We start from the raw sequence: 20,531 nt of genomic DNA on the forward strand, positions 1-20,531 counted from the left end.
AGGCCAGTGCGGCCGCGGATCCGATATCGTCGAGACCACTGTGGTGGAATTTAGGATAAAGAACCCACATTTTGTATTTATCTATATATTCAATCTAAGTCACCAATGTAATGTCATTAATATATTAAATAAAGTATCTAGACATAAGACGTCTTGTTAAACTATGGCTTGTTCATCACATGTAAAGGTTATTTAATACATGGAGTTGTACGATAGATAAATAGAACGTACCTCTAATATGAAGAAGCTGAAACTTGACTTTGAACTGTGTTTAAAGTTTGTTTGTTTTTACAGCTCTAAGAATAATATTCTAATTTCACTTAGTATTGTTTGTTTGAATCTTCCCATTGATGTTTAGGACTGCAATTGATCAGTCTCTATATCGAGGCAATACGCACAGTATGCACATATGCTAATAAGAGATTGATCAATTGCAGTCCTAAACATCAATGGGTTGATTCAAACAAACAATACTAAGTGAAATTAGAATATTATTCTTAGAGCTGTAAAAACAAACAAACTTTAAACACAGTTCAAAGTCAAGTTTCAGCTTCTTCATATTAGAGGTACGTTCTATTTATCTATCGTACAACTCCATGTATTAAATAACCTTTACATGTGATGAACAAGCCATAGTTTAACAAGACGTCTTATGTCTAGATACTTTATTTAATATATTAATGACATTACATTGGTGACTTAGATTGAATATATAGATAAATACAAAATGTGGGTTCTTTATCCTAATGAAGGTTAATATCTTGTAGTGCTAAAAGTCACTAAATTCTTACGATACACACTGTCAAAGTTAAAAATCAGTTTTGTATTACTGGATTTATTAATCAAGAGGAACTATTAGAATAAAACCTCATATTCGGGTCAAGAAATTTGATATTTAATATAGATCCTGTGTTGGAGTCCGATGTGCGTGGTTGTGGATGTGCACTGCTCAGGAGTCTCACAGTAGAACGAAAAGACTTATGAATTTAACTATTTACCATTTTATTAGAAGAGGGTTTTGTGGAGATTCTAGTAAGTTAATAGTTGAATTCATGAGTCAATTGATGCTAGATCACCATGGAAAACTTGGAAACACTGGATTGCTGTTTCATCCTGTCACGGAACTCCTCAGCAGTGCGCATCCACGACCCCGCTCGAACCCACGACCTGTCGGTTCTAACTCACTGGAGACAATGGTTGAAGTTAGACATTAACTCCATTGGATGTCAACTCAGTGATCTCCAGGTTAAACGTTCGCGCGAGACCAAAGGTCCTGGGTTTGAATCTAGTGAGTGGGATTGTGAGTGCACACTGCTCAGGAGTATCATACTAGAATGAAACCGCGGTTCAGTACTCCCAGGTTTTCAATAGTTGTCCAAATAATACAAACTTGTTACAAATATCAATGTGAAGTTAGATTAAACAAACAACTCAAAACCTTTTTCATATTTTATTAACTTGATAATATTCTTACAAATATTTGCTCATTTTGATGTGCCATAATTGTTTCAATTAAATTCATTGTCAATATTCCACTACCATTAGCTGGTATTAATTTAATTGGTAAAGAATTCATACCATACCTTGTTGTTAACCATTGAAAACAAGGAAATATATAAACTGCATTCATATCATTACATAGACTGTTAGAAAATGATTGAGATGATAGTTTAGAAGATGAAGATAATGTATTGAAGATATTTGAAAAGTTATTCATAGAAGAATTCATTGACAGTTGTTGAATAATTACATATTCTAAATACCAACTACTATTACTACTATTATTATTATTATTAGTAGTAGTTGAAGCATTTGTCTCATTACTATTTTCATCTGATTCTAACCATATAGTTAATGATTTTAATCGACCAAGAAATACAGCTTCAATATTGAATGAACTAGTCTAAAATAAAGAGAAGAATATAGAAATAATTAAATTAGTCTAAATCTAAAAGAAATCCTGAAATGGATTATAGAAATTGAAATGATGGGGAAGATTTGTAGCTTAGATGAAGTTTTGTTCTTTGAGCTGGATGGTTTAGTCATGGAGTCTTTCATTGTTCTTCTGGGCAAACATAGGGCCATAAATCAAACTAATGAGATATACAATCAAAACAAAGATGGATGGTTTAGTCTTGGAGCCTTTCATCGTTTTTCTGGACAAATATAGAATCATAAATGGAACTAATGGGAGATACAATCGAAACAAAGAAGTAAATAATGACAGGTTTATGGTCAACAAGAACCAATCAACATCGAGGTTTTTAAGACAAGCTGGGAGTCATGTGGAGAAATTCGGACATTTCGCTTCTACCTGAAGTTTGTGCTGATGATATCGTTCAGAAGAACGATGAAAGCTCTATGACCAAACCATTCATCTCAGAGAAAGAAAACCCCATCAAATATCTTCTTTACTATCTGAATAAAATGTATTTGTAAAGATAACTGGCGTAACTAAGTGGATTGTCTGGATAATGATAAATGTGATTGACTAACAAATAAAGGTTGATCTGAACTAATGGGTAAATTACATTTTACTGAGCCCAAGACATTCGTTCAAAAGGTCACATTCACGAATGGTAACTTTGTGGATTATTTATGGACCAATGTGATATGTATATTTTCTATTATATAATTGTTAAGTAACTAAACTATTCGTATTCGTGTTTCTCTTATTATAAGCTTTATTTTGAGCTATAGATTATTATTATACGATTTATCATTCTTGAGTTATATCCAGTCTATTAATTGCTGTTCCCCACATTCACAGCCACATTTCACTGAATCTTGTACAAATGTTATTTTCTATTTTATGGTACGATGTGGTCAGTTTGTTTGATATATAAACCCAGTATGTTTGAGAATAATGATTTATATTGCAGAGGCTGCTGTTGGTGTTCTGGACTTAACTGTTTTGGCTAAGCAGAAAGCAGGGCTGATAAGTATTCAAGACTGCTCATAACGCTTTTGTGTATCATAGCTCTCATCGATAAATCACTGCTCTCTAATTGGTGGTCGTATAACGTCATATATTAACTGGGCACGCACGCACGCACCCACACGATATAACATCGCCGGCCAGAAGTTAGCAGTCCAGTCAATCGACATCTGAATAATGTACATTGTTTTCGCTGCATATCGCCAGAAACCACGATGTCTCTGATCAAGCTCTTTTTCTCAACTTGTACAGCGGAAGGTTGTAAACGTTTCATAAACTCACTTTAATAGGTTGTGTGATTAATAAACATAATAATGTGTAAAAACAAGCAGGAGCCGATAACTTGTTAAAATATCTAGATGGTAGAAATAGGTAGCCCAGATATTCAATCAGGCCACCAATTCGGCTTCTACAGTGAAGTCATTACCATTTATATGATTAGGACTATACATTCATTTCTAATGTTTTTTTGGTGCTACACATCTTTGTTATTTAGATCATGAATCCATGAAATGTATCTTTTAAATGGACTGATCCACAGATTTTAAACCTGATTAACAACACAGTTATATTCCATAATATTATTTAGACTGTTGACCTTAAATTTAGTACACTATTTGGTGCATTGATTCACAATCATTCTTAATAAAAGAAACTGGTAGTCATATGTGGAGAAGTTCAAACACTTCACTTCTACACGAAGTTTGTACTGGTGATGCCGTTCAGAAGAACGATGAAAGCTCCATTATCAAACCATCCAGCTCAGGAAACAAAACACCATCAAAATCATCCATCTGAGCTACAAATCATCTCCACCATCTCAAAAACTAATTTCTTATAAAAACACTATAAAAGTGTATAGGACGTTAATTAGTAAAAATATGAATATGGTATGCCTTGAAATCTGAGATTAGCCAAATAACCACTAAAAACCTATAATCATTAGATAAGTATTTCATCATAGTGTACAATGTCTCAGCGATGCACATCTAAGGATAGACAATGCATCAAATGAAGGATTTTTTTGTTTCATAGTGAATACGACATTGGTTGGTCATCTGTAATAAGTTAGTTGATTATTTCATGTAATTCCCACGTATTTCATTAGGCTACTAAAAATCATTCAGGAAAGTGAGACTCAGTTAATACTCAGTTAATAATTCCTTGAAAAAGCTTGGATCAGATTGCCAGGCGAAACGTTGGATTTACTACAAATTCATTCGCTGAGATTTTACAAATATATATTATTCCTATATAATGTCTTACATCAACTCGGCGCTCAAATACTGTGAAACTATTCGCTCTAATTTAGACGAGAATTCTTATATCAGTTAATACTAATTTAATTTTTATGATCATATTTATTTTTACCAAGATTTAAACCGATAATTCCCATAAAAGCTTGGTGCCTAATATATACCTAAGATGTAACTTGTTAATATTATTAACACACTATTCATAGAATGGCCGGATGACTACGTCACATTCCTACGATTGAAGAACATATGGAACTCAAGACATCTGTTAATCCTCGTAGAGGAGCATAGGCAACCCACCAGAATTCTCCATCCAACTCCATCCTGGGCAAGCCTTTCCAGTTCCTATTTATCCTTTCCATGTTTCCTTTCAACTCCCGACGTAGTGTATACTTTGACCTTCCTCTTTTTCATTTCTGTTCACGATTTCAAGTTAGGGATTCCCTTGTAATGCACAATGGTGATTTCCGTAATGTATGTCCTACCCACTTCCAATGTCTTTTCCTAATCTCCTCTTCAGCTGGAAGCTGGTTTGTTCTCTCCACATAGGCTGTTGTTGATGATATCCGGTCAACAGAGATGGAGTATCCTGTGTAGGCAATTGTTTATAAATACTTGTGCGTTTTTGATGATGTTTGTGGTAGTTCTTGAAGTTTCATCTTCATAGAGTAGAACTGTGTTGACGTTCGTATTGAAGATTGTGAGTTTGATGTTGGTTGACAGAGTTGTTTTGAGTTCCATATGTTCTTCAACTGTGGTAATGCGGCCCTTGATTTGACAATCCTCGCCTTAACGTCTGTATCGGATTCTTTTCGTTTCATCTATGATGCTTCCCAGGGACATGAAAGATTCCACCTTTCAAGAGCTTCTCCATCAAGAGTGATTGGGTTGACGTTTCCGTGTTGTTTTTGAGGATCTTTCGTTTTCCCTTGTGTATGTTGAGGTCTACTGATTCAGAGACTGCTTCATGAATATAAAATTTTTAAAAAATAGACTGTTATATATGATACAAATATTAATGTTCATTACATTGATTACATACTTTCCCTCTTGAAAATGTATTCATTTTAGATATTTCTTCATTCCATAAAATTCTTGTACCTGTATCACCATGATCACCTTGTATTAAGATATTTACTTTTGTTGTATTATTCATTCCTGAATTCCAAAGTTTACCAGTTTTTGTTATTATTTGATATTGAATTACTGATAAGAAAAACGAGAAGGACAAGAAATTGTTAAGGACTGACAGTGATAATCAGTTAATTAAAGCAAGACCACCATTGTGAGATAGTAACTCAATAAAGACAATGGTGGACGGTGGCGCAATACCGTGGATTGATTGAAGTTAAACATTAACACCATCGGATGCCAGATCGGTAGTCTACGGGCCAAGTGTTCAAGCTTGAGACTGAATGTCCTGGGTTCAAGTCCAGCTGGCGGGATCATGGATGCGCACTGCTCAGCAGTCCAATACTAGGACGAAACGGCCGTACAATGTTACCAAGTTTTCAATGGTGGTCCAGTTTTAACTGACTCATGAATTCAACTATTAAATTAGTAGTCTCCACAAAACCTCTTTCTGATAGTAAACTATTTGTTGGCTGATAACTCTTAATTAAAAAAATCCCTATGTTTTGGAGATTTAAAATGCTCAACTAGTTGGCTTTGAAGAAATAAAGCGTTTTCAATGCTTTTACACTTATGAATCAGAAAATGATGACTACAATACAAGGTGTTAGAATAATTGCTTGAATATTTCCAATGTACAGAATTACTGTTTATCTATAACATAATGATAATCATTGATCATGCTTACCTCTAATTGGAATATAACTCACTATACTTAAAGGGTATTGTATGTTTTAAGGATTGAAGCAACAGATTTTATTGTTTTACAGTTTACAAGTTATCCGATTATAGTAGATGAAAAAGATTATAGAAAGCTGCTATGTTTATCTATATAACCTTATGCGTCTGGGAAAATCTATGGGAAGATGTCTTATCTTCATTGGTGAGAAATTTCTTCTATTCACTACCCCCTACACAATCTCTATCCTTGTTTTTGTTTCGCTTTTATGGGAACGAATTCTGATTACACTGTCTTAAGCATAATGGAAGTAAGACTGCATGTATCAAAAGAACAACAGTAAATGAAATATCAGTTATTGTATGAAATACACACCAACTGAAGAATAAGCCTATCGGTTATCAAGCAGTGTATTGAAAATATGGTCCAAAGCTAAATTGGAAAGCAATCCTAAAAACTCAAGGAAGCCAGGATTAATACATCAACATAATAAAAGAAAAAGACGTTTGTTAGGACAAACGTTGAGTAGATGTAACTAACAATACAAAACTAGCTACTTATTTGGAAAAAAATAGTATGACGTGAAGTCAAAAATAATAAGACCTATTCACTTGTTCTAGATAGAAAAGTAATTTATTTCACAGTTCCTCTTGTTTACTGATATGTCTTGTCGATTGAACGCTATATTCGTTTCCTAGCTATTCTGGTAACCCACAGGCTAGAACTACTCAGCGACTTGAACACCAGAGAGAAAACGCAAGTATGAGAGAAAACACTTTACTCCAAGGTTCGTTCTTGTACAGAAAATCATGGGTATTTATAGATGTTAGCGTCTGTTAAATCAACATCATATTTCAGCCAATCCATTAACGACATATTATGCTACCGACCAATAGTAGCATGCCACGTTGGAATTCTAGAATGTTCCATCATACTCTGATTGGCTAGGGCTCTTCGGCTCCTTTTGGGCCTCTGGAGGCTCCGTTGAAGTTCTCCGGAAGCTGACTCAACATTTACCAACCATTCGAAATCGATGACAAAAATCCCAGTACCATGGGTAGTATCGCCTACCATTTTTAGTCATACAATTTAACTTACCAGGAGCTCTTTCCTCTTGTTGAAATAATGTTGTAATATCTAGTGGATATACTTTTAATATTCGTCCAAGTCTTGGTGCTTGATCAGGTAGTTGAGTTCCAGGTGCAGCAATTTCACGTACTAAACTACCATCACCTTTAAAACGTGATAACCATTTCATACACGGAAAAGAAATTTCATATGTGGGTATAGATCCTGATTCATCAGTATTCAATAGTCTAGTTAAATAGGAAGAATTTCGTGTGTTAAATTTGAGTGGATTTACGGTCATACTAGGGAGATTTTGTGTTAGCCTTAGGTATATTTCTTCTGGCAACCATTCAGGATATGTACCGGAACCATCATGACTTATACGTATTTTACTGATTTCCATAAAATCATTTAAAGGTATCTAAAAAGAAGAAAGAATTAGGCAGAATTTCAGTTTCTATGTGAGGATTTTGATTCATAAAGTGACGTTAGCAAAAAAATGACTGAGAATCATTCACTCTCAGAGAGCCACTTCACTATGTTTCAGCTAGTGTTAGTCAATGAAGAAAGATATCTACCAAATAAAATACCCATCAAGCATTGTTTCAGTCGACAAAGTAATGTACGAATAATGCTAATTGCAGTGGAATTCTTGAATTAATATGAACACTGTGGTCGAATGACAGTTATTAAGCATGGCTGAATTACTAATGATTACACTTTATAATCTGAATTTTCATATTTCATATGATGACAGGTCTGTTGTAAGATAGTAACTCGATGAAAACAATGGTCGACGGTGGCATGGCTTCGTGAATTGGTGGAAGTTAGACATTAACACCATTAGATGCCGGATCAGTGGTCTATAGGTTACGCGTTTGCACGCGAAACCGTTTAGGTCATAGTTTCGAATCCTGAAGGCGGGGTCATGGATGCCCACTGCTGAGGAGTCCCATACTAGGACGAAACTTTGTCCAGTGTTTCCAGGTTTTACATGGTGGTCTAGCTTCAATCGACTTATAAATCAAACTGTATATTAAATTACTAGAACCTCCAAAAAACCTTCTGATAATAGAAACAAAATAGACTAGATTACAGCATAATACTAGTAATTTTTTCAAAAATGTTAGCTATAATGATTCTTTATTGACACCATTTTTTGAGAGATGAAACGCATTCATATTAAAGCGAATCAATACAGTCCTTAGAACTCTTTTCCTTTAAAAAGTATATGGTAGCCAATACATTAGTTAATAATTGAAAGTACCCAATGGATTAATAGGTAGGGAATGTGATATAGTATTAGGAAGATAATACAATTAGAAATACTCAGTCATATTATTTACTCGTTACTTTAACTCTATTAAAGACTAAACTCACTTCAAAATAATCAATACTCCCTGGATAAAATGGTCCCAATTGTGTAATATTTGTTGTGCTAGATTCATTTGATTCATTACCTTGCATAACTTGTACATTTTCATCATTTGGACTTAATGTACATATATATGCTGATCTAAGTAGTATAGGTTGAGTTGATCGATATCTATTACAGATTGTAATTGTTGGATTTGCTGTACAAATTGATGAATATATTTCACCTGTTTGTGGATCATATTGACCAGATTTGATAAATACCTGACAGACTGAAAAAAATAGTAGTGAAGTATTATTTCATAAAGCTTAAACTATACTGTATTCATTATTATACAATTAAGAAGCAAAGGCGGTAGATCGTTAAGCATATGGCTGAATTTCTTAATGCAAACATTCGATTATGATCGAGTCATCCTACAAATAACAAAAACGGTTGCTCAAAATTGTGGATTGGTTGAAAATAGACATTAACACCGTTGGGTGCCGGCTAAGTGGTCTATCGGTTAAGTGCTCCAGCGCGAGACTGGTAGGTCCTGGGTTCGAATCTCGCAAGTGCGGGATCGTGGATGCGCACTGCCGAGGAGTCCCACAATAGGACGAAACGTCCATCCAGTGCTTCTAGGTTTTCGATGGTGATCTATCTTCAATTGACTTATGATTTCAACTATGAAAATACTAAATTCTCCAGAAAACCCCTTCTGAAGTTTAGAAATACAAATAACAGAATAATGAGAGGAGGTTAATATCTTTTAGGGTTTCCATATAAATCAAAAATTTTCAAGACAGTTGCGAGGATTTCGGTTGGATACATAGCGAAAAATGGAACAAGGAAGTTGACACTTAATTTTTGGTATTCATGAATATTTAGATCATGTTAACTGCTGATGAATATTATTTTCAAGGAAATGAATTATTTATGTAGAAGGATTTGTGTTGCTTCTAGTGAGCGATTTATACGATAAACTTCAGACTGGCTTTTAACCACTATTCAAGTGGTAACCAAGTGTCTTGCACTTTAATAACTTAACGATTAATAAGAGTTGGGTTGCAATTCAAGACAATAGGGAGGAGATATGTAAATTTATTGCGAGAAGTTATAAAGTATTTTCATAATACATATACATGGTCTTTAATCGTTCATTTAAATCTTCTGGTGTGTTCTGCAATCCGAACGGTCTTTTCGACTGACTTTTAAGCGTTCACCCAATATCGTGCTTTCGATGTACTGAAACTCTTCATTCTGTCCGACAATGGTTGCGATTTCGACACCTTATTTCGCTGTACACTACTTACAAACATCTTTATGAGTAGCATCCACTTCAACACAACTAAATTTCAAATAGGTTTAATAGAAATAAAGTACTCACTTCACATTTCTACTATGTTTTACATTTATGATTAGCGTTTTCGATGATGCATTAGTTCTTACCAGACATATGATATCAGGAGTGTCATGACTATAACTTGAATGTATTTATTCTTGTTATGACATTGATTTGTCCAATTTGTTTGTTGTTTATTGTGTAAACACTAAAGCAGTAAATTAATGTCACATCACTTGATTTAAACAAATATAAAGTAGATCAGAAAGGGGTTTTGTGGAGAATTTAGTATTTTCATAGTTGAAATCATGAGTCAATTGAAGCTAGACCACCATGGAAAACCTGGAGGCACTGGACGGCCGGCTCAGTGGTCAATCGGTTAAGTGCTCCAGCGCGAGACTGGTAGGTCCTGGGTTCGAATCTTGCGAGTGCGGAATCGTGGATGCGCACTGCTAAGGAGTCCCACAATAGGACAAAACGGCCGTCCAGTGCTTCTAGGTTTTCGATGGTGGTCTATCTTCAATTGACTTATGATTTCAACTATGACAATATAAAGTAATCAGGGTGTCCCTTACACAAGCGGATATCTTTTATTTGTCTATAGTGAATAAATGAGAATAGTATAATACAATATACTTCTAGAAGCTTTATTTTAATTAGCTTTAACGGTCTATTTTCACTTTATAAATTTAAGTGGAAGGTAGTGTTTCAGGAATATATTTACAGTATAACTACGTGGGATTATATCAAGTGAAACGTTTGTATGTATCAACGCTAAGGCTGGACCTGATCATTTTAAATAAACTGAACATCGGGTGGAAAGCTAATGATTAATATAGTTTTATGATATCCCAATGTGTAGAAAATCTTAATAGTTAAATTTTTGAGTTGATTTAAGCTAGTCTAACATTGAAAACCTGGGAGCCCGGAATGACCGTTTTGTCCTAGTACTGGACTCCAGAGCAGTGGGTACCCACGACCCTCCACGCAGGACTCGAACTGAGGACCTTCAGTTTCAAGTGCAAACGCTTAACATGTAAACCAATGATCCGAAATCCAATGACGTTATCGTCTAATTTCAACCAACCCAAATTGTATTTCTGACGTTTTGTGACCTAATGTAAGTCTATTATTAAGCGAGAAGTTTGTTTTTGGGCTTGATCAAAATGTAAAGCGTTAATTACTACAGTTTTCTTTGCTTTTTACATTTTGAAGAAAACAGGTTCGATTCTATAATGAATTTTATCGATATTATTTTCCAACAATTTTTTTACGTCACATAATCAAGCATTCAAATAGAATAAAAAAGAAATTGACCGACAAGTAGATCATTTCAGGGTGAAAATCAGGAAAAGCTGGAAGTTGTTAATTTGAACAATCTTCTTACTTAACGTAAATATCTCATTAATTATCTCTTGAAACCTAAGCAGAATTCCGTGGAGTAGTAGCTAAATGGTTAAAAGATTTGGCTTCCAGATATTAAGTCTCATGTTCAAGTCCTTCTAATTTGATTTAAGTAACAGTGTAGTATTACTGTACCCCATACAAATATTGAGTTTCATAGCTGAGTAAATTAACATGTAATCAGTAAATGAGTTAGTAATAAATTATCATAAAATAGAACATCATCCCAACTCATAGATGACCTTCAAAAAGTCTACTTCACAAATGTCATCATCAATAACAGTAAGAAGTAACTATATTCCTATAAAATATCTCAAATATATCTGCCATCCATTTCTTTATCAAAAGATAACAAACATGTACAACTTAATCTTAATCAGAAGGAGTTTTGTGGAGATTTCAGTATTTTTCATAGTTGAAATCATGAGTCAATTGAAGCTAGAACACCATGAAAAACCTGGAAGCACTGCTTTAAGGCCGTTTCGTCCTATTGTGGGACTTCTCGACAGTACGCATCCTCGATCCCGCCTCGAGAGATACGAACCCAGGACGTACCAATCTCGCACCAGAGAGCTTAACCACTAGACAACTAAGCCGGCATCCGATGGTGTTAATGTCTAACTTCAACCAATCCACGAAGTTGAGCAACTTAATCTTAGACTATTTCTTTTTCCAAAAAGAAAACTCAGATAAATAATCAGTTAATAAAGATTATTATTTAGAGATTAAAACAAAACAAACTTGGTTAACAACAACAATTACACTATTTCTATTTGTATTCAGCTGTATTTGTCTCCTTTGGCTTTTTGACAAACAACAATAAAGGGAAGAAAAAGAGGGAGAGAGAGGGGGGGTAAAATGAAAAGTGCAGCAAATGTGTATATGAAATACTGCTTTACTGTTTGTTCAATTATCAATATCATGTGAATGATTATTATAAAGATGTAAATGTAATCCTGTTTAGTAATAAATTTAAACAAGAAATCAAAACATTGTGAAGTACATGTGATGACCAGTTTCAACATAAAGCACTTCTTTATTTTTTTTTCATAGAATGAAATACTAAGATATATATTTCATAGTTGAAAGGGTGAGTCAATTGAAGTTAAACCATCATGGAAAACTTGGAAACACTGGACGGCCGTTTCGTCATATTATGGGACTCCTCAGTAGTGTGCATCCACGAGCTCGCCTCACGAGATTCGAAACCAGGACCTACCAGTCTCGCGCCAGAGCACTTAACCGATAGATCAATAGGATGAAACGGACATCCAGTGCTTCCAGGTTTTCCTCGGTGGTCTAGCTTCAATTGACTCATGATTTCAACTATAAAAATACTAAATCTCTACAAAAAACCCCTTCTGATAATATATATTTCAGATATTTCCATGGAAAACTTGGAAGGACTGGATAGTAGTCTAGTTTCAATGGACTCATGATCTCAACTTTTAAAGTTACTATAATATCTACAAAAACCCCTTCTTATATTAAATAGAAAAGAATAGATTTATCATGACATTGTGATATATTCTGCTGTGATTTCATTAGGTGTAATGTATTGAATTAAGGAAGAAACGGCCGTCCAGTGCTTCCAGGTTTTCCATGGTGGTCTAGCTTCAATTGACTCACGCTTTCAACTATGTAAAGAAGAATTGATTGAGAGGATATCTATGAACAATCAATTCAATGAAACTCACATTCTACTAAATGATAGATACAATTATTTGACAGATTTATAGGTACCGATTGGTGATAAATGATATAAGAATAAATAACAGAATAGGAGAAAATTCCCATTTATGAATTTACTATACTGAAATATTATGAGTAAGAAATTTACATTAAACGTACTCAAAGAACATTTGATGGAAGGCTTGGAGCCTGGAGAAGCGACTATAAGTGTTTATCTTATAGACAAGTACACTAAATCGAGCTCTATCTAGAAGTATATTACACTTACCTAGACTATTCTAGGGTTCGATAGAATAGAAAGATACTCAAGTTTTTTTATACGTGAGATGCTGAAAATCATCACTGCGAAATTTCACTCTGTTTATTTGAAAAGTAAATTTCGTATTCGTGTTCCTCTTACTATAAGCTTCATTTTGACTTGTGAACTATTATTGAACTATTCTTGAGTTATCCTCAGTCTATTAATTACTGTTCCCCACATTCACAGCCACATTTAGCTGAATCTTGTACAAATGTTATTTTCTATTTTATGGTACAATGTGGTCAGTTTGTTTGATATATAAACCCAGTATGTTTGAGAATAATGATTTATATTGCAGAAGCTGTTATTGGTGTTCTGGACTTAACTGGTTGGGCTAAGCAGATAGCATGACCGACAAGTGCTCTAGACTACTCGTACGGGTTTCTTGTGTCATTGGTCCGATCAATAAATCGCTCCACTCTAACAAGCGCACACAAGTTATAACAATTATGATGAAGGTTATTCATGCAACAAGTGAAAAGAAACTTATTAAACTGATGAAAGAATAGGAAAAACAAGTTTTCATTTAATCCAGGTCTGTACATATGAGTTTTAGAGTATTCTTCTGAATAATAACTTGTCCTAAGTTTTCTGTTATTAAGATAGACATTGAAACTATGTACGGAAACTTATATTCATAGACTAGAGAACTACTGACCTTTTTAAATGATAATATTAAAAGATTTTAATCCATATTAGTCGATTCTAGCTGTAATAATTATAGTAAGCTGTCCTTAATCCAACGACACTTTGTTAATATCATAGCTAGATATACGTTTAGATGTAGTTTATATAGAAAGGAAAGATTTTGTAGAAAATATGAATACTCTACTTAGTAGTGAAAAGAAATTTCAAAGATAATCAATCAAAAACGGTCTCACCTCTATAGTTTAAGAAAGAACCAAATCTTTGATAAAGATAAAGCTACACTATTTAGTTTCAGTAAGCCTACTCAGTATATTGAAAACTATAGAAACTACAATAAACAGACTGTACTGTCTTTAAAACGTTTATTAAAAAAAATGATTCGTTTCTCTATCTCATCTTGGAGGATATTTATAATGCCACGGAAACATCTTACACCTTTTTCTAGAAAAAACCATAGTTATTCATAGCATGAAGGGTTCCTTTAAGTTTATCGGTAATATAAAAACATCCATTGTCAAAGATAATTTCATGATAACATTCGGTGTATTAATTTTATTCACTGAAGTCCCAATGTTGCATGAGCTACTGATGTCGATAGATATAAGTAGTATATATCATCAATCAAAAGTGAAATGTATGGAGGCAGAAGGTCAAGAAGATCGAAGAGACGAGAACGAGAATAGAAAGTGATTGGTGTAGAAATGAAGGAACAGTGAAGTCTGAGACGTTTGATTAATATTTTGAAAATGAATTATTTACTGCATGGTTCACAGATTTTACTTAGAGATTCTGTAATTTTATGTTCGATTACATTTGGTAGTCCCCGCTTGTGTTCTCGTTCACTACAGCAATACAATGAACAGTTGGTTTATAGCGATACAATAGAAAAGTTAATACTTAGGTTCACGATGAATAATCTTTTTCGATTCAACAGTGAGTTCTACGGTCAGTCAGATAATATACTTATCCAGTAACTAACGTGTCTTCTCCTTCCATAGGTTTTCTTATAAAATGGAAGAATGGATAATTTAAAGACTTAATTAATCACCCAACAGCTTACTATTACGAAATAGTTAATACATTTATAGTACCAGAGGAAAATAAACAGACTGATTTTCTTAGGATATTTAACAACATTCTCCCATTAATTAGATTCATTTTATGGAAAGAATGAAATAATAGTATTACACTTTTAAATATCTGAAACTAATGCAGATTCCATAGAACACTGAGAAGATCTATAGGTATCAAATCTTCTGATGAACAATATACTGATTTCTGTGGCTGTTTATCAGGTAGATTCTGAAGAACTTAAGTAAACATTCTGACTCATGGCATCAAATTAATTTGCTCCGTTAACACTATCTTGAAAAAAATTGTATAGCATCCATAGCCCACTTAGTATGGATGAATATTCGACTGAATTCATTGACAAATATAGAAACTATATAAAAACAAGACGGTTTATAGCGGCTGTTTTGAATGCGTCAGTTTTCTTGGGATTTAAGTTCAAAAACGAAAAGAGTTGTCAGATATTAACACAAAAGTTTAGAAAAGTATTAAATAAAATGTTCTGTGCAGCTGAATTGAATGTGGCATTGCACACCTGTCCAAAAATAGTAACCACAGGCAAAGATAGGCTGTTCGAATTCTTCACATCCATGTATAGGAGTTAATTTAAATGCTTTTGTGGAGCTGGAAATACATCAGGATCTCATTTAGACTTTTTGAAAAAAGAGACTGTTAAAGATGATTAAGAGATCTATCCTTCATCACTTGATTGACAATGAACATGAAATTGACTTAAATACAGCTTTCGGTTTATTAATTGTATTCAATCAAACATACTATTGGTCTCTAGCATATCGCTGATTGTGCTAGAATCCATGTTCTCAATCCAAACCTTTGTATTTTAAATCAGTGTTTATGACCTCTGTCTATACTATGAGATAGGCTATACTACTGCAGATTGAAATGGAGGTTATATTCCCCTTACGTTTTTTTGTTCTTATATTATTTTAATATTCAACTCGTTACTCTAACATTACTGTTATTAAATTGACTTGTTCTCGAAAATGCTTTGTCAATTCTAGTATTATAGATCAGAAGGGGTTTTGTGGAGATTTCAGTATTTTCATATTTGAAAGCATGAGTCGATTGAAGCTAGACCATCATGGAAAACCTGGAAGCACTAGACAGCCGTTTCGTCCTATTATGGGACTCCTCGGCAGTGTGCATCCACGATCCCGCCCCACGAGATTCGAACCCAGGATCTACCAGTGTCGCGCCAGAGCGCTTAACCGATAGGCCACTGAGCCGGCATCCGTTGGTGTTAATGTCTAACTTCAAACAATCCACGATGTTTGAGCAACCGTTCACCATATGAGTTTATGTCAGATAATCAAAATTAGATTTACCAATAAATCCACCATTTAAACAGATGCCTTTATTGGATTGTTCATGGATTTGTTTCGAAGATGGTAACATTGAACTGGTAGGTGATTTAGTTAGATTTCTTGTACGACTTGAGCTACGACTAAAACATCTCGTTGGCAGATTCATTTCATTTAATGGTCGAAAACGTTCAAATCCAGCTGCTACAAATTCATCAGGACCATCAAGTAAATCTTTCAATGTTTCAATCTAAAATAAGAAAAAGAAAACTAACTTTAGGATGCTTAAATATTACTAAGCTCGAAACACTTAGCGTTCTAGATTCCGATACAATTCACAAACCAGAATAATAACAAACATAACGACAAAACACATGGAGTTAGTTGGAAAAAGAAAGCTTCTTTTACCAAATTAGACTGTTCATAATTCTTTCCTGTATATCAATAACGAAGGAATAATAGGCCTTACGAATAATAATAATAATAATATTAATAATAATAATAATAATAATAATAAATGCACTTAGTATTGTTTGTTTGAATCAACCCATTGATGTTTTTAAGACTGCAATTGGTCAGTCTCTAATTGGCATATCTGCATACTGTACGTATTGCCTCGATGTAGAGACTGATCAATTGCAGTCCTAAACATCAATGGGAAGATTCAAACAAACAATACTGAATGAATTTAAACTTCACCCCATTGCACAAACAAGTGGCTATCAGGACTCAATAGCTGAATGGATAACATGATGGCGTTTAAAGCGAACGGTACTAGATTGGAGTCTCAGAGTGAACATCAACTCTGAGGTGCAGGTACATCCATCTGACAAGTCCCAAATAAGACGAAACGCTCGTCAAACTGGATTCCACTACTAGCCACTATCCATCTAATAATAATAATAGTAATAAATATATGACTGACCATAGACATAAATTTTAATGAATTTATCCCTCCTCATTAAATTTATGACATTCTACGATCCTCATCAAACACAATTAATGACCAGTCAACGTAATTGATATTAACAGTCAAAACTCCTGATTAGAATGATCTTTCAGTGAATACATTTTCTACATACAAAAAAAACGCTTTCTTTAAATCATTTGCGTGGAAATACCCGGTGTGAAAAACTTAAGTATTGGGTCATAAATTTCTTTATTAACTGAATTCTTATCCCTTAATTATTCAGTACATAAATAACAGTTTTGCATCCAATCAACTGATTGGTAGTTCTATCTATTAATAACTATTGATTTGATTACGTCATTTACATCTCTACATTGTAAAGTTAACTCCTCATGTTGCCCGATTCTAGGGGCTACTGCCGGTCCCAAGCTCGGAGGAAGATTGGGCATGCGGTTAGAGACCCCATCCCATAGAAAAGTAACTCGCTAAAAAAAAACGCTTACCAGAAAAAATATCCTAAAATTAACTCTCTCATCATAAGACTATAAATGAATGGGTAATAAAAATTTAAATGTACTGATTTACATTTATGACTTAATTAAAACTGTGAAAAGATAAAACTTCGGTAACTATTTTAAATCTTCATTAGGATCATGGACATTATCTTCGTCGTAGACTATTTTTTTTACTTTCATATATTTCATATATATTCCCCTTTCTTTATTTCTATGCATATTCGCTAGAAGCCTCATTAACTAGGTAAAATCTAACTGTTGAATTAACTTGGAATTGTTTACTTGAATCTAACCATTGATGTTTAGGACTGCAATTGATCAGTCTCATATTGGCATACGTGCATCCTCGGCACTCGTCAGCACCAGTTCCCTCAAGATTACAGGTACACCTTGCTGACTAGTGCCAAGTAGCACGAAACCCGGGTCCAGGGTTTCCGGTTGATCACCTCCAACCACCATTTTATATGTGCATCCTATTTGGATTGTATAGATATTGCCTTAATTCAGAAGTATTATGCTCAAAGATGGATAGTGGCTAGCAGTGGAATCCAGTTTGAAGCGTGTTTCGTTTGGCGTTTGAAGCAAAAGGTACTGGGTTGAAATACCAGAGTGGATACCAACTTTGAGATGCAGGTACATCCAGCCGATGAGTCCCAAACAGGACGAAACGCGCGTCAAAATGGATTCTACTGCTAGCCATTATCCATCTCTGCTTATAAAACCTAATTGTTGTTCTGTTGTTATTTTGTTCAAAGTTATTAAACGTTTTTGCAATTACTCTGAAAGAAACATTAAGGAAATAATGAGCTATTTTTAGATATATACGTAGACTTATGTGAAAATTACTGATGTGACAAAATATGTTACTGTATTGTTCATTTCAATCTCGAATCGTTATTGAGACTTAATCATTAGGATGTGTTTAGCTAAAAATTCAAGATTTTGACTGGATAGTTGAGAACTATTCATCATGGAAAACCTGGAAGCACTGGACAGCCGTTTCATCCTATTGTGGGACTCCTCAGAGGCAGCTTATATGATACTAAACTAGTAGTCCAACATAACATAAGATTATGGCTTTTAGCTAGTTAAAGTAATAATCTATTGATTAGTATTACACCAACTTTCAAAACCTAGAAGCACAGGACCGCCGTTTCCACGATCCGACAAGCAGGATTTGAAGCTAGAACATTCGATCTAGCGCGTGAACGCTAAAACTCCAGACCACTGAGCCGACATCCAAAGGTGTTAATGTCTAACTTTAACCAATTCACAATATTGCGCGACCATCTTTCATTGTCCTTCGGAGGTAACTGTCACACACTCAACACTGTTAAACCCCACTGGTCACGACTTCTCATTGGAACTCCGAGAATTACCTCTCGAATCTAGTTACAAGTGAGCACATGGTAATTGTCAGTAAAGGGTTGTAGATTGGTTAAAGTTAGACAATAACACCGTTGGATATCTGCTTTGTTGTCTAGTGGTTAGGCGTTCTCGGGCGAGACCGAAGTTCTGGATTCGAGCATTATGCGCGGGACCTTGGATGCGCACTGCTCTTAAAACAATGTTTCCTGGTTTTCAATGGAGGTCTAGCTCATGAATTCAACTATTAGAATTATGGTGTAATTTGTATAATACATTTTGCTGATTAAACTTATTTCTATTATGGGACTCCTCGGCAGTGTGCACCCACGATCCCGCCTCGCGAGCTTCAAACCCAGGACCTACACAGAAAAATGTGTCAGGTAAGACAGAAAATAGATGGTTTATATTTTTTTAAAAATCATACTTGGAAATCTGCTACACTTTTAAAACAATTATTTTGTTGTCAGTGTAAAGATCTATGGAGATTTATTGAATGTTAGTGATAAATGGAGTGCAGTCGTATATGGTTTGAGAAAATTACTCAACATTAACTATGAAAGATGGTCGTGCAATATCTCAAACCGATTCAAGTTAGACATCTACACCACCGTATACCAGCTCAGTGGTCTGGAGGTTAAGCACTGGCATGTGAAACCGGATATTGTAGCTCCTGTCCTTGATAGAGTCATGGATACACTGCTAAGAAGTATCATGGCTGTCTAATGTTTCCAGATTTTCAATAGTTGTCTAACCTAAAGTTTTGCTATCTTTTCTTCATCTTTTTATCTGTATATACATGAATGTATTGTATTTTTAACTTATTTACTATAAGTTACAATGTTGCTTTGAGTAAAACAGTTAAAAGATGATGAACCAAAACTAATCCGATTAATCCAATCCGTATCGGGTGTGAGACACTTATCATCCTCAGACAATTTATGAAAGGTTGCACACTATCATGGATTGTTTGAAGTTGAACATTAACACCGCTGGTTATCGGCTCAGTGGTCTAGGAGTTGAGCGTCCGTGAGCGAGACCGAAGGTGCTAGGTTCGATTCTCACGTATGATGTCTTGGATGACCACTGCTAATGGGTTTCATATTATATTACAGATTATTATGTTATTGTAAATTAAATGACTTTATTAGTTTCCAACTGGATGTTTCCAAAATATTATCACTATTGTATTCTGAATAATTTTTAAGGAAGGATTTTTCTGTTATGTAATAATTAATTAGACAGATGTTTCATAAGAAAATAAAATAAGGAATGTTGGTTATGATTTGGGAAATTTTTTTTCAAGAAGCCAAAAAATTGGTTTTTCGTTTGTCAATGGGAAACATTGATTCACTTATGTAGATTTGTTTCACATACAGCTTCCAACCTTCTTTTTAGATATACATTATGGTATCTTGTAGTGATACATAACTACACTGAATCTTTATTGTCTACTTATCTATCATTAATTTTCATTGTAATAAGTTCAATCGACAAAATGTATTATACAAATTACACCATAATTCTAATAG

General features: G+C 34.3%; 1 protein-coding gene across 1 annotated transcript in view; it reads right to left on the reverse strand.

Moving 5' to 3' along the window:
* The window catches only part of Smp_133840 (hypothetical protein), a gene marked incomplete at both ends in the record, with an annotated part of 58,833 nt that extends 42,263 nt beyond the window's left edge, over window positions 1–16,570 (reverse strand). Inside the window, 7 exons of the mRNA XM_018799869.1 lie at window positions 1,475–1,755; window positions 1,825–1,903; window positions 5,237–5,400; window positions 7,103–7,493; window positions 8,453–8,718; window positions 16,246–16,459; window positions 16,553–16,570. Coding sequence (XP_018653739.1) covers window positions 1,475–1,755; window positions 1,825–1,903; window positions 5,237–5,400; window positions 7,103–7,493; window positions 8,453–8,718; window positions 16,246–16,459; window positions 16,553–16,570 — 1,413 coding nt within the window. The remainder of the gene's footprint in view (window positions 1–1,474; window positions 1,756–1,824; window positions 1,904–5,236; window positions 5,401–7,102; window positions 7,494–8,452; window positions 8,719–16,245; window positions 16,460–16,552) is intronic.
* Window positions 16,571–20,531: the final 3,961 nt, after the last annotated feature.

The sequence above is a fragment of the Schistosoma mansoni genome, chromosome W (assembly GCF_000237925.1).
Source record: "Schistosoma mansoni strain Puerto Rico chromosome W, complete genome".
Taxonomy (NCBI): Eukaryota; Metazoa; Platyhelminthes; class Trematoda; order Strigeidida; family Schistosomatidae; genus Schistosoma; species Schistosoma mansoni.